The sequence below is a fragment of the Eucyclogobius newberryi genome, unplaced genomic scaffold, assembly GCF_026437365.1.
Source record: "Eucyclogobius newberryi isolate DKJ021-1_F unplaced genomic scaffold, fEucNew1.0.hap1 SCAF_5, whole genome shotgun sequence".
NCBI classification, from domain to species: domain Eukaryota; kingdom Metazoa; phylum Chordata; class Actinopteri; order Gobiiformes; family Gobiidae; genus Eucyclogobius; species Eucyclogobius newberryi.
This window is the reverse complement of record NW_027316167.1, coordinates 37,885,639-37,899,089: the sequence shown is the minus strand read 5'-3', so window position 1 is coordinate 37,899,089 and position 13,451 is coordinate 37,885,639. Positions and strand designations below refer to the sequence as shown.

The window sequence follows — 13,451 nt, the reverse complement described above, 5'->3', positions numbered from 1 at the left end:
ACATGGAGCCTGGCATAAGTGCTTTTCCCTCTGCCACCAATCATCACAAGATTTTTTGATAGTGATTTCTCTAAAAGCTTTGCGGTACATTTTGAAAGAGCAGTAATGATAAGACTATTGCTAAAACAAAATAATCATTGTCTTGTGCCTATGCCTGCAGTTTGAACACATCTATTTAGTGTGAGATCAGACTGACCATGGCCTCTCATTATGTGCACAAGGCATCAGGGCAGTGACATGAGGCAGCTGCAGGAGACATGAGGAGCCGAGAGGAGCCGAGAGGAGCCGAGGGGAGCCGAGGGGAGCCGAGGGGAGCCGAGGGGAGAGACGTGAGGAGACGTGAGGAGACGTGAAGAGACGCGAGGAGCCGAGGGGAGCCGAGAGGAGCCGTGAGGAGCCGTGAGGAACCGAGAGGAGATGCGAGGAGACGTGAGCAGATGCGAGGAGACGTGAGGAGATGCGAGGAGACGAGAGGAGACATGAGACGAGAGGAGCCGGGAGGAGCCGAGAGGAACCGAGAGGAACCGAGAGGAGACGTGAGGAACCGAGAGGAGACGTGAGGAACCGAGAGGAGACGTGAGGAACCGAGAGGAGACGTGAGGAACCGAGAGGAGACGTGAAGAGACATGAGACGAGAGGAGACGAGACGAGAGGAGACGAGAGGAGACGAGAAGAGAAGAGACGAGAGGAGACGTGAGGAGCCGAGAAGACATGAGGAGACGTGAAAAAACGAGGAGACGTGAGGAGACGTGAAGACGTGAGGAGACGTGAGGAGACGTGAGGAGACGTGAGGAGACGTGAGGAGACGTGAGGAGACGAGAGGAACCGAGAGGAGACGAGAGGAGACGAGAGGAACCGAGAGGAGACGAGAGGAACCGAGAGGAGACGAGAGGAACCGAGGAGACGTGAGGATGTGAGGAGACGTGAGGATGTGAGGAGACGAGACGTGAGGAGACGTGAGGAGCTGAGAGGAGCTGAGAGGAGACGAGAGGAGACGAGAGGAGACGAGAGGAGACGAGAGGAGACGAGAGCAGACGAGGGGAGACGAGGGGAGACGAGGGGAGACGAGGGGAGACGAGAGGAGACGATAGGAGACGAGGGGAGACGAGAGGAGACGATAGGAGACGAGGGGAGATGAGGGGAGATGAGAGGAGACGAGAGGAGACGAGAGGAGCAGGCCTGTCATTAGGGATTAACCTGCTCTGTAAATAGAATGTCTCCACCTGTGAAGCTCAGCTTCCATATAAATCCAAGGGTTGTAAAAAAATATATAGAAAATCATATACTAAGCAATACTAAATCTAGTATTAAAACTAGATACTAATTTGAAAAAGTATCAACACTAAAAGACGCAAAAACAAGATTACACATTTCCCCCAAATTGTGCAGCCCAAAACAGCAACGACAGCTTTTGAAAACATTTTAAATAAGTGCAGTTTGCATGTTCTCCTTGAAGCAAAGAGAGTGTCCTCAGTTTACCTCGTCCACCCAAAACATGCACATTGCACAGTTGCTGGCGGTCCCTGGACACTTGATTGTTTTGTGACCGTGACATGGATCCAGGGATGGAGCAAATGCAGAGGGCAAAACTCAGCTCAATCTTCAACACTTTCAGCTCAAGGTCGCCCACAAACACAGCAGAGGGTCTCCATGAAGACTGCTGCACGCCTCAGCCTTTGCCCTGTTCAGATGCCCTTCCCGCAGTGCCCTGTTCAGATGCCCTTCCCGCAGTGCCCTGTTCAGATGCCCTTCCCGCAGTGCCCTGTTCAGATGCCCTTCCCGCAGTGCCCTGTTCAGATGCCCTTCCCGCGGGGGTCCCAGCCTGAGAGGGTCCGGCGGGCTCGGCGCAGCCTAAAAGGGATTATCCACACTGGGGGATTACACAGGGATGTGGGACCAACAGCTCAGCCTCAGCCATCAAATCTATCATGTCTTATTTAACCCGGCAAAGTCACTTCTGCAGACGGCACTTATCTGAACATAAGACCAGAACACAGAGACTTTAATGTTCCCCTTACATGCCTGATTTGTCAAGAAATTGTCCAATCAAAATATAAAATGTTTGACTATTTCATTGAATTAAACTTACTGTACTTTTCAACATGCTTGTTTTCTGGTAGAAAAAGGCTTAATAACAGAAGCAGGTCCAGTGACTTCCTGTTCCAAACTACAGAACTGATAAGCTCCGCCTCTTCATAGTGACATTTTACTGGAACAAGCAGCAGATTATCATTTACATGTTTCTATGGTGAAAAGTGGCTATGTGACCTTTTAGAACTCAACATGTGTAACTGACGCCTCAGTTGCAGAACGATTACTCAAACATGCTGTAGTAACAGGGCTAAATAATAATGTCAGTTTTGAATAATATGTCCCCTTTAAACAAGTTACAAAATGATAGTTAAAATTATGTTCTTTTGGTAATCATCTTATGGCTGACTCTTATGTTGTGTTCAAAACAGCGGACGGTGATCACCATGCATGACAGGCTTTAAAGCCTGGTCGCTGAGGCCAAACAAATGCATCTTTAAACTCTCTAAATAACATCTTAACGACCAAACTAAGCTCAAGGCCCTGTGGAAATATTTCATTTCTAAACTTGACCATAATGACCAACACTGAAAGAATAATTAACAGTGTGAATGTATCTTGTAAGACACAATAGTTAAGAGTTATGTCAGAGTGTAACACACTTTGACACGGCTTTGTTTTCTGTGAAACAACGTGATGTTCACCATCTCCCAACACTTTCAGCATTTCTCTGATATGAAGACGGTCCAGAGCTGATATGATCAGGTTTTGTGTGTGTTGTGAAAAGCTGTGCACTGCTGATTGCTGATTGGTTCTCGCTCAAGGTCAAAGGCGTTCACAGCCGTGGCTTTTGCCTGAAATTCTAAGAATAGAATGGAATGGAATGGAATAGATAGATATATATTTTAGTAGTGTTGTGGCGGACGTACAAAGATGATGACCAAAGTTTTACATTTAACAGCACAGATCTGAGATTTAAGGTTTCGATAACAAAAAGGTAGAAAGGCTTTCCACCAGGTTGTAAAAGAAAATCTAATGAAAAGCTTGAATTGAAATGTTGAAAGCATCTTTTGGCCTGGAGAAACAGGACCTTTACAGGGAGTTTATATGAAGAAATTAAACAAAGAAACAACCATTATAACCCTCTGACCACATTTTTTCATTGAGGCTTATAAATCAGGACTTTCAAGGGGGATAACGTCTTAATTGTATGACTGCTACTGCTACAAAATATATTTAAAACAAATTGGAAAGAGAGGGTAATCTTGTTTTGATGGACGAAGAGTGGGAAAATGTGTGTAGGACCACAAAAGGACATGTCTGGAGGGACACCATGGAAAGTGCCCATGATTCACAAGGGAATGCCAACTGTTGGGAGAAACTGTGGCACCAGGAAGCAAACCACTATCACATGTTTTGTTATGGTCCATTGCTCAAAAATATTGGAATGAAATTAATAATGCACTTCAAACTGTTCTTGACATTGCCATCCCTCTCAATTTAAAAACGTACTTGGGCCTTAAAACTCCTGCTTTGTCAATAGATACATTTGGAGTAAACTTCTGGAAGCAGCAAAAAAAAGGCTATAATTCTTTAAAAACTTGATGACAGACTGCGCTGACAATCGAGGACTGGACCAAAATATTTTCTACTCATGTCCTTCCTCGATGGAGCCCTGCGTTTTCAGTACCCAAAGTGGAGACGGCCAATTTCACATTTCATCAGTACGGGCCCCTGGCTAGCACTCCCACCTCACATCAAGAAGGTTCTGGGTTCAAGTCCCAGAATGGCTGCACAATATATCACAAAAACATCAATAATGCAATATCAGCTACAACATGGCAAGACGCGATAACAAGAAGGAAAAAAGGCAGATTTCATTACTTTTTTGCCTCGTTTAGGTCTTGGTTTTGTCTCTGTTAACTTTTTATTGTGACAGTTTTAACAGTGAATCTATAAATTGTGTTTATTTAACTGAACCGACGAAGTTAAAATAGATTCCAAATATCACAAAACATGCTTATCAAATATTGCGTGTTTGAGTGAGTGAGGTGGACCATATCAGCTGTTTCAGGAGCTGATACACCCAATGTCCTTGTCCCTCTTCAGGATTATCATTTAGACATACATTGATGATCGTAAATACTATATGATGCGACATGAAGAATAGAACCTTTGTCAAACAGTAGCTTTAAGAATAAGAAGATACCGAGCGTGAACTTGTCAGAGAAATGCAAACCGTGCCTAAGTTCTAGAGCTGGGTTTCGATTCAAATTTCAAGAATCGATTCGATTCCGATTTTTACGTTTCACAATCTTTTTTTTCCGATTTCTCAGATCCCATCCGATTCGCTCCGATTTCGATCTGATTTCCGATTTGATCCGATTTCGATTCGATCCGGGGGTTAATGTTATTAAAAATGTATTTGAACCGTTTCCTTCACTTCATGACTGTGTAGAGAAGCAACATATTAAAACTAGTATTATATCAATATTAAACAGCAAATCTTACAAGTATTGATAGTTACTGATGGAAAACTGATGAAAAGGTTATGGGTCAATCTACCTTCAAGAAAGATCATCCAGGAGTCCTGAATTATATTTCTTGAAGGTAGATTGAAGTTCACTGAGGGAAATGTAGAAAATAATTTTGATTTAAAAAAAAAAAAAAAAAAATTAACAAAAATGTAACAAAATGTTAAATTAAAAAAAAAAAAAAATTAAAAAAAAAATCGATCTTTGGACGTACGAATCGATAATCGGTCATTAATATGCGAATCGATTAAAAATCGGAAAATCGATTATTTCAACCCAGCTCTACTAAGTTCTGCTCACTTTTCTGGTCTGTTGGTGTAAGTTTTGGGTCAACTGTCCAAGCATTTGTTCTGCCAATAGCCATGTTTCCACTGGTCTACTTTGAATCTTTAAGTACGGACCAAAAGTGTCTCCACGGTCTTAACTGCACCGATAAGGTCTGGCTCGCTTTGGCCCCCAGAGCGATTCGACATGAACAGAAAATAATCATTTCTGACTTGATCTTGTGATAAACTGCTGTATTTCCAGTGATGCCAACTCATTTGTTGAGCCACATTAGCAAACCATAGCGAGCAAAGCACGTTAGCAACCGCAGTTTCCTGTTTTTCGAAGCCCAGCACTTGCATCAAGACCAAAAATATTATATTTCCAGTGCATAATGCATCTAATATTATCCAATACATTACATAAAGAGATATTAAAACAGAGGATAAAGGCTTTGCAGAGAAGTTAAAGGTTGAATGGACGATTAGTCCTGCCACGTATCAATCATAAAACGCACCTATCGCTCACCAGCAGCCGCGTGTGGCTTGTCCCCACATTTCCGCGTGTCTAAGCGCATGGATCTATCATAATATAGTTCCCTCAGTGTACGGGGCAAAATGAAGACGGAGAAAGACAGTTCGAGCTGACGCAGAAGTGGACGGAAATCTACAGGAGACAAGAGATGCGATGCGCTCCGTCGCGCTAATAAACAAACGCACGTGTGTGTTGTCTCAGTCCGCACGGGGGAGTGCACATGTGCACTTCCGCCTGCGTTCTTAAATCGCCGAAAAATCGTCCATTGCGCCTTTAAATAACTTTAGCTGCGTCTCACAGCCACACAAACTGGAATTTACTGAGGCTGGAGACGCACTTCACCATTAAAAGAACAGGGCCAACGCACGCTAAAGCGGACCGGTCTCGGGGGTCGGGGCCAGTTGAAATGGGGGATTGTTTCACTAGGGGAGTTTCATCTCTGACCTGAATTTAAGGCTTTTAAAGGAAACACAGAACAGCGAACCCTTCACTCTGTAAAGTAAAGTCTCAACCTGCTCCCACAAAGTTTAAAAAAGGTGTTTGCACGTCAGAGGCTCGTGCAACTTCCTCAAACAGAGACTTCCAGGGAACGAGATGGGGACCCGAGTCAGAAAGTTAAAAACTAAGATAAACAGCATCCCTCCACAGACGGAAAATTAAGGAAAACTTTTAAATAAAACCGAATAAAATCCTCGCCTTTATTTAATGTTTAAATTTTTTACACATCAAATGTGAAGTTATTTTATTGGCGGGAGAAGTGTTTTGAACCGTGTTTCGAAGCCTCTGCACATTTGGTTCAAATACTTTGCTGGTTCGTGAAGCCTCACTTTGCCATCACTAGGCAACAAGAAGAAAATGTATAGAAAATTCCAAAGGGAACTATCCACACTGTAGAATTGTGTCCAGAATAGGGCTGTTTGAGAAGGGGAGAACGTACTTGATAGGAGAACCCCCCCCCTCCCCAGGCGAAGAGCGTTCATGGATTAGAAAACAACAACTGAGGACACAGGGACACGGAGGACCAAACACAGAGGTGAAAGAAATCCAAATGAAATCCAAGTGTTTCTGATAAGAAAACAATGATTCAAATCTATAATAAGCATAAATGGGGCTTTAAAGTCGACATGACAGGTTCTCCTGTTTTTCTGATTATGACTCAGTTTGGTGGATAGCACCTGTGGTAAATAATTCTTATTTCAGTTCTTCTTATCAGTTTTACTTCCATTAAGTTGACGTTTGTGAAGACATTTTGAAAAATACAAGTTACAGGAAGAAGTGCTGAGAATGGAATGCCTCTGATGTGACCAGACAATTTTCTTACAGTTTAAACAATCATTCAACAAAATTATAATCATTATAGTTATATGGCATTATTGTCTGACTATTGTTTTCAGTATGGTTGCTAGGTAACAGTTATGGAATTACCTCTACCCATGTCATATTTGCTGCTCATGTCCAACCTACAAGTAACATTAAAAACTTTGCAAAAATGGTCAAACTGGGGACAAATAGGTAAAATGTAAAAGTACAGTAGCCTACTGCGTATGCTAGAACAGCAAAGTACTGCATACATCTGCATATGTGTAAGCTGGCTGATAAAACGCTGAGCAGATGCAAATCCAGATAATACAAATTATGGCTGACAATAATCCTGAACATAGTCAGACCAAAATTTTCTCAGTTATTGAAGACGGAGATATGGGAATACATACCTTATTTTAATTAAATTATTTATTAACAACACATTCAAAAAGCTGTTCTGATATGTTCCTGCACCTGAGCAAAAGCCAACATTGCTCCACCATTCGCTCTTATTATCAGCAGCAAAACAGAGCTGTGCGCGCTGAGGCTTTATGGATCCAAAGACGTGGACGCGGCTAAAAATAGTCCAAGGTTGGGATCAATAACTGCAGCTGGTTCTAACCACGCTCAGACTCAACTGTACAAATGTGCACCGTTAGAACACGCACGCTCACGCACGGGACATGACCGTGGCACAGGTGGAATACGCACACACCGAGCCTGCACCGGGCGGTCCATCCTCCGCGCGCAGGCTGTGCGTATCAACAGGTCCCGCCACAGCCCCGCACGGCACGCTCCAGCCCCGCACGGCACGCTCCAGCCCAAAGATACGTTTTTTCAGAATAAAAGCGGCACATGTGGAACGCTCGCACATGAAGCGCGTCTGCCGCGCTGTCATGAGCGGCCAACGCACCGCGCGCAGTCTGGACACCAACAGCCCGTGTTTCTGTAGGATTTTTCTACAACCACCGCGTCCCACAAAACATATATCTGCACTGTGCACCCTGCACACTGCACACCCGGTGAGGAACCGGTGAGGAGTTTGAGGAGCGGAGCGCGGCAGAGCAGCGGCAGACCAGTGGCAGACCGAGCTCCGCCGCGCGTCTCAGTATCAACATAAACATGCTCATGTAGGCTTTGGCGCTCACGGCTCCACAGATTCGCAGTGCGCTCTAAGCGCAGTGTGGAGCGGCTGTATGCCGCGGCACAGCTCACACACGCGCGCCCCGAACGCACGGGGCGTTTGCCGCGCCACAAGCTGCCAAAACTCTGATGATTTTCGGCTGCGCCTTACCTTCAGTTCCGCACTCTCCGCCATCTTGTATTTCTGTGCGCAGGCGTGGTTAGCAGCTGTCACGTGACTGGGACGAGCAGAGCGCTGTGTGAACGCGCACAGCAGGCGTGAGCGCGCAGAGTTTCTTGTGAGCGCGCAGGTGTATGTGAGCGCGCACGTCAGAGGGTGGCGCGCAACACCACGCTTTTCTCAGACGTCTAAGTGTTCTGATAATAACCAAGCACATGTCCTGAGGCTGCTTCAGAACAGAACAGCCTCAGGAGCGGAACACAACTGACTGATTTATGTGGCGTATATTGGCCTGGACCCCCAAAATAATCATCCAAATGAATTGGGACCACCACAGTAAAATGAAATAAACGTTTGTAATAATTTCAAGTTGTAATTATTATTTTTCTTTACGTTTATTTGTATTTATTTTAATATTTTCTTATGTTACTACACTCAATTTTCACTAAAACATACTGTTTTCAATAAAAAAAATAGATGTGTGTAAAATTGTCATCATATTACATTATGAAATTATCTAGCAACCCCCAGCCCTGGGTCTACAGGGGTGTGATTGCACCCTCATTTATCAGAATCAGAATCAGAAAGGGTTTATGTAATGCCATTGTCAATGAACAGGACCCACAAACATAAGAACTTGTCTTGGTGATTCGGTGCAACATAACACAGTAAACAATGAATAATTCAAAAAGAAAAACTATTTAAATCTGCTTTGGGAAATAACAATGAGCTAAAGTTTGAAAATAAAAAATAACACATTTACAGTTGAGTTTACATATGTAGTGCAGAAAGTGAACAGTGCAGTGAGTGATTAAAATTATGGTTAAAGTGACAGTGTTTAAGAAATGTTCATGAGTCAAACGGCAGAGGGAAAGAAACTGTTCTTATGGCGGGAGGTTCTGGTTCAGATGGACCGTAGCCTTCTGCCTGAGGGGAGTGGCCTCCTGCCTGAGGGGAGTGGCTCAAATAGTCCGTGTCCAGGTTGAGAAGGGTCGGCTGTGATCCGACCTGTTCGTCCCAGAGCCCTGGAGAAGTACAGGTCCTGCAGAGATGGAAGTCTGCAGCCGATCACCTTCTCAGCAGAGCACACAATGCGTAGTTTCTGTTTGTTCCTGCCTGTGGCTCCAGCGTACCACACCATCATCTCCGCTGGCAGCTTTAATTTAATGGAAGATATATTGTCTTTGCACCTTATTGAAACTTGGACGCCCCCCAGTCATTTTGGTCTGGACCCGTGCCTGCCCCTGGGAGGTCCCGACCCCCATTAGACAACAAGAACAAGTATGTACAGTGCATCTGGAACGTATCATTATTTTTTTCCACATTTTGGCAGTCCATTATTTGCCTGGTTGTATGGATTATTTGCTAATTCATATATAAAACAACAACAACAACAACCATGCATGAGTATTCACAGCCTTTGCCATGGCACTAAAAATTCAGCTCAGAGGGAAACCACTCCTCAGTAAAAGGCACATGACAGCCTGTCTAGAGTTTGCAAAAAAGACACCTGAAGGACTCTCAGACCATGAGAATGGTCGTGTCTGGAGGAAACCACCGCTCATCACCTGCCCAGTACCATCTCTACAGTGAAGCATGGTGGAGGCAACATCATGCTGTGGGGATGTTCTTCAGAATGCAGCAGTGTACAGAGACATCCTTGATGAAAACCTGCTCCAGGCAAAACAAGGCATGTTTATTTGTAGAGCACAATTCATACATAAGGCAATTCAAAGTGCTTCACACAACAGGAGAGAAATGCATTAAAATCACAAAACAGATAGAGACCTAAAAGAGAAGAATGAAAATAAAATAATTTCAGTCATATGCACAGCTAAACAACATTGTTTTTAGCTTAGATTTTAACATTGTCAGAGTAGAACCTGTCTCACATCTTCAGGAAGACTGTTCCAGATGTTAGCTGCATAAAACTGAAACGCATGTCTCTGGCGCCAGCTGGAGGCCGGTCCCTGAGGTCCTCAGAGTCTGTGATGGTATATATGGCACTAACATGTCCAAGATGTACTTTGGTGCTAGGCCATGGAGAGACTTGCACACAAGCAGAGCTGCTTTAAAGTCTATTCTCTGAGCCACAGGGGGCAGTGCAGAGCACTCTGGACCTCACACTGGGGTTAAGGTTCATCTTCCAACAAGACAATGACCCTAAGCACACAGCCAGGAGAACAAAGGAGTGGCAACAGGACAACTCTGTGAATGGATGTGACACTCACCATCCAACTTGAAAGATTCTGCAAAGAAGAATGACAGAAACTCCCCATAAATAGGTGTGCTAAGCTTGTAGCATTAAACTCAAAAATACTTGAGGCAGTGATTCATGCCAAAGGTGCTTCAACAAAGTATTGAGCAAAGGCTGTGAATACTTATGTACAAGATGTACAAGCAGCAGCAGGTTAAGCACATTTTCTTTTCTCTGTTTTAAGCAAACACTTCTAAAGCGCCCCGGTTTGGAATAGTGGTAGCGCTACACTACATTCACAACTTCAACGTAATCCAAATAGGCACCACCTGGTGTATTTTTATCTATTATTTGCATATGAATTGTTTATTCTTCAATTTTTATATTTGTATTTTTAAGCTAGCAGAGTAGACAATAGAGCCCCCCTTTATATGCAAGCAACGCATATGGGGGTGCAACAAGCATGGGGGAGGAGTGACAAGCTGGCAGGCACGTTCGGTATAAGCAAAAACTACATAAATCAGTGTCGATCGATGTTGCAATTTCCGACTTAACCCAATTGGTCTGTACGAGACTGCTGAGTGTTTTTTCTTTCATTGGGCACTTCAACTTTCGTTGCTCATCAAGACAAGCAGCAGCAAAACACAAACCGTCTATTGACGTCTCAGAATGTTGTAATTATCATTTATATGACTGGTTTAATAAAAAAATATTTATCGATCTATTTTTAGAATATTTTTTTTCCTGCAGTTTTTTTTCTGCATAATTTTACTGGTGATAATTAGGGCTAGACTAAAGACAATGTCTTTGAATTCAGCTTTCCACTGTATATATATATATATATATATATATATATATATATATATATATATATATATATACATATATATATATATAAATATATATATATAAAAAAAACTCCTAACCCTCCACGGGCGGTCTCTATTTATCCCCCCTTCAAGCTCAGGTCCTCCTGGGTGCTTGAGGGTTCTGCGCAGTATCTTTGCTGTTCCTAGCACTGCACTTTTCTGGACCGAGATGTCTGATGTTTTTCCTGGGATCTGCTCAAGCCATTCCTCCAGTTTGGGGGTCACTGCCCCAAGTGCTCCGATCACTACGGGCACCACTGATACCTTCATGCTCCAGGCCTTCTTCAGCTCCTCTCTGAGGCCTTGGTATTCCTCTAGTATTTCCACGGCTTTCCTCTGACCCCTGTCGACCACCACTATGTCCGGTTGGTTCGCCATTACCATTCTGTCTGTCTGTATCTGGAAGTCCCAGAGGACCTTGGCTCGGTCGTTCTCCTCCACCTTTGGAGTTGTTTCCCGCATTGTCCTTGGGGTCGGAGGGTGAGGTGAGAGTTTATATATATATATATATATATATATATATATATATATATATATATATATATATATAAATAGTTATATAGTTATGTATGTTTATATGTAACATATGTTATATGTTTGTGTGTGTGTTTGACTTATTATTTTAAATGGTTTTGCTTGCTAACCTTGTGTACTAATGGCAACAACAACAAAAAAGGATTTGTTTAGTTTCCTCCATGTGTTTTTTGTGTTTCATAAGTAAAAAGAAAAAAGACACTTTTCGTATCAACATTGGTGCTTCTCGCTTTGGCCTCTAGATGGGGCCATTGTATTTCAGATGTTTTTTAACACGTGTAAATAATTGCACATACTTCTGTTTTGTTTGTGTTTTTGTTTTGAGAGAGAAACAAAATTATGTTTGAACATATTTTGATTTGTAGTGTCCCGCTTTAGTACCAGTACAGTAACAGTAGTAGAGACTACTCTACCAACTTCTATCTTTACATTTCTGATAATTTTTCAAAGAAGCTGAATTTTCAAAAAGTGTCCCACTCTACCCATATTTACCAAAGTTTATATTTTTCAAGAGAGTATGTGTCTACGCAACATTTTCAACCCTAGGTGTGTTTCAATAATCACAACTAAGTAATGTGGGAGGGGATAGGGGGAGGTGAAAACAGTATTACTCAAACATTATCCTCAACATTTGAGCTTACGTAAGTTACATTTAGAGGCTTACGGTCAGTTGTCAGAGCAACTGATTCGCATAAGAATGAGCTTGCACTACTGTCTGTCCAAAGCAAATTAAATTTAGTTTTTGAGGAAGCAAACAACCACAACAATAAAAAAATAATAAAAAAAATCAAACGTAGATTGAGTGATTTATATTATTGGTGACAACAAAATACAAATTTTCCTAAATAAAAAGCACATGAATGCAAAGAAAACGGGACCGTGACTTTTCATCTCAGAAACCAGAGCCCCCGAGAACCACATGACCACAGCATAAGTTGTGACAGGCTTAAACAGTCATACAATGCTGTTTTGCATAATTTGTGTGTGTGTGTGTGTGTGTGTGTGTGTGTCAGCTGCAGACTGAGGCAGGTGCACAGACCACAGACAGGTGGCTACATGGTTCAAACAAAGACCTGACACAACAGTGGACCCCCGGGGCACAGCATACACGCAGCCTCAGCACTTTTACATTATGGCTCATAACAAAGTATGATTTATGACAACAGGCTTTATGGATCATGTGTGGAGTTAGAAGAGATGCGTTGTGGTCAGGTCAGGTGCTCACTATCACAGTCTTTTTTACTCAGGTCAAACTGGGGGAAAGCAAAACGCAGCTGCTACATTTTTTTAATTAAAGATGTCACATGTAACTTTTGGAGGTGATGTTATTACTTTGCCTATAATGTTCCACAGAATATTAAACTTATCTCCATCACTGCATAGATAACATTCTACGTTTTGAGACTCTGATTATGTAGCCCATACAAATGTTAGTCTGCGGTCTAATATGCAAACCATGGTTTAATGCAGGCATGTCCAAACTACGGGAAAACAAACTATTGCAATAGTCTAAGGGTGAAGAGACAAAAGCATGGATTATGAGTTACAGATCATTTTGAGACACCATTTCCCTGAGTTTAGAGATTTTCCTCAACTGAAAGAAACAGTTCCTAGTCAACTGCTTGGAGTGGTGCTCTAAAGACATGTCTTTGTCAAAGATAACCCCCAAGTTTCGAAGACTAGGTTTAGCAGACTGGCCTAGATCACCCAAGTACTGGTTTATCCCTGGAATGGCATCATCATGGGCAATAATCAGTGTTTCTGTTTTGTCTGCATTTAGCTGCAGAGAGTTTTTACTCTTAGAGTTTAGCTTCTGGATCTCAGAAAGCTTAAACGAGCAATATAGCGGAATATTGTCAGCGAACAGGTGGTAGGACACATCC

At 42.8% G+C, this 13,451-nt stretch overlaps 1 protein-coding gene across 1 annotated transcript in view; it reads right to left on the bottom strand.

The window, feature by feature from the left end:
• Nucleotides 1–8,041, bottom strand: part of LOC140381074 (E3 SUMO-protein ligase PIAS1-like) — a 92,814-nt gene extending 84,773 nt beyond the window's left edge. Inside the window, exon 1 of the mRNA XM_072465096.1 lies at nucleotides 7,960–8,041. Within this exon, the coding sequence (XP_072321197.1) occupies nucleotides 7,960–7,983 (24 nt within the window). The 5' untranslated portion in view covers nucleotides 7,984–8,041. The remainder of the gene's footprint in view (nucleotides 1–7,959) is intronic.
• Between the last annotated feature and the right edge of the window lie 5,410 nt (nucleotides 8,042–13,451).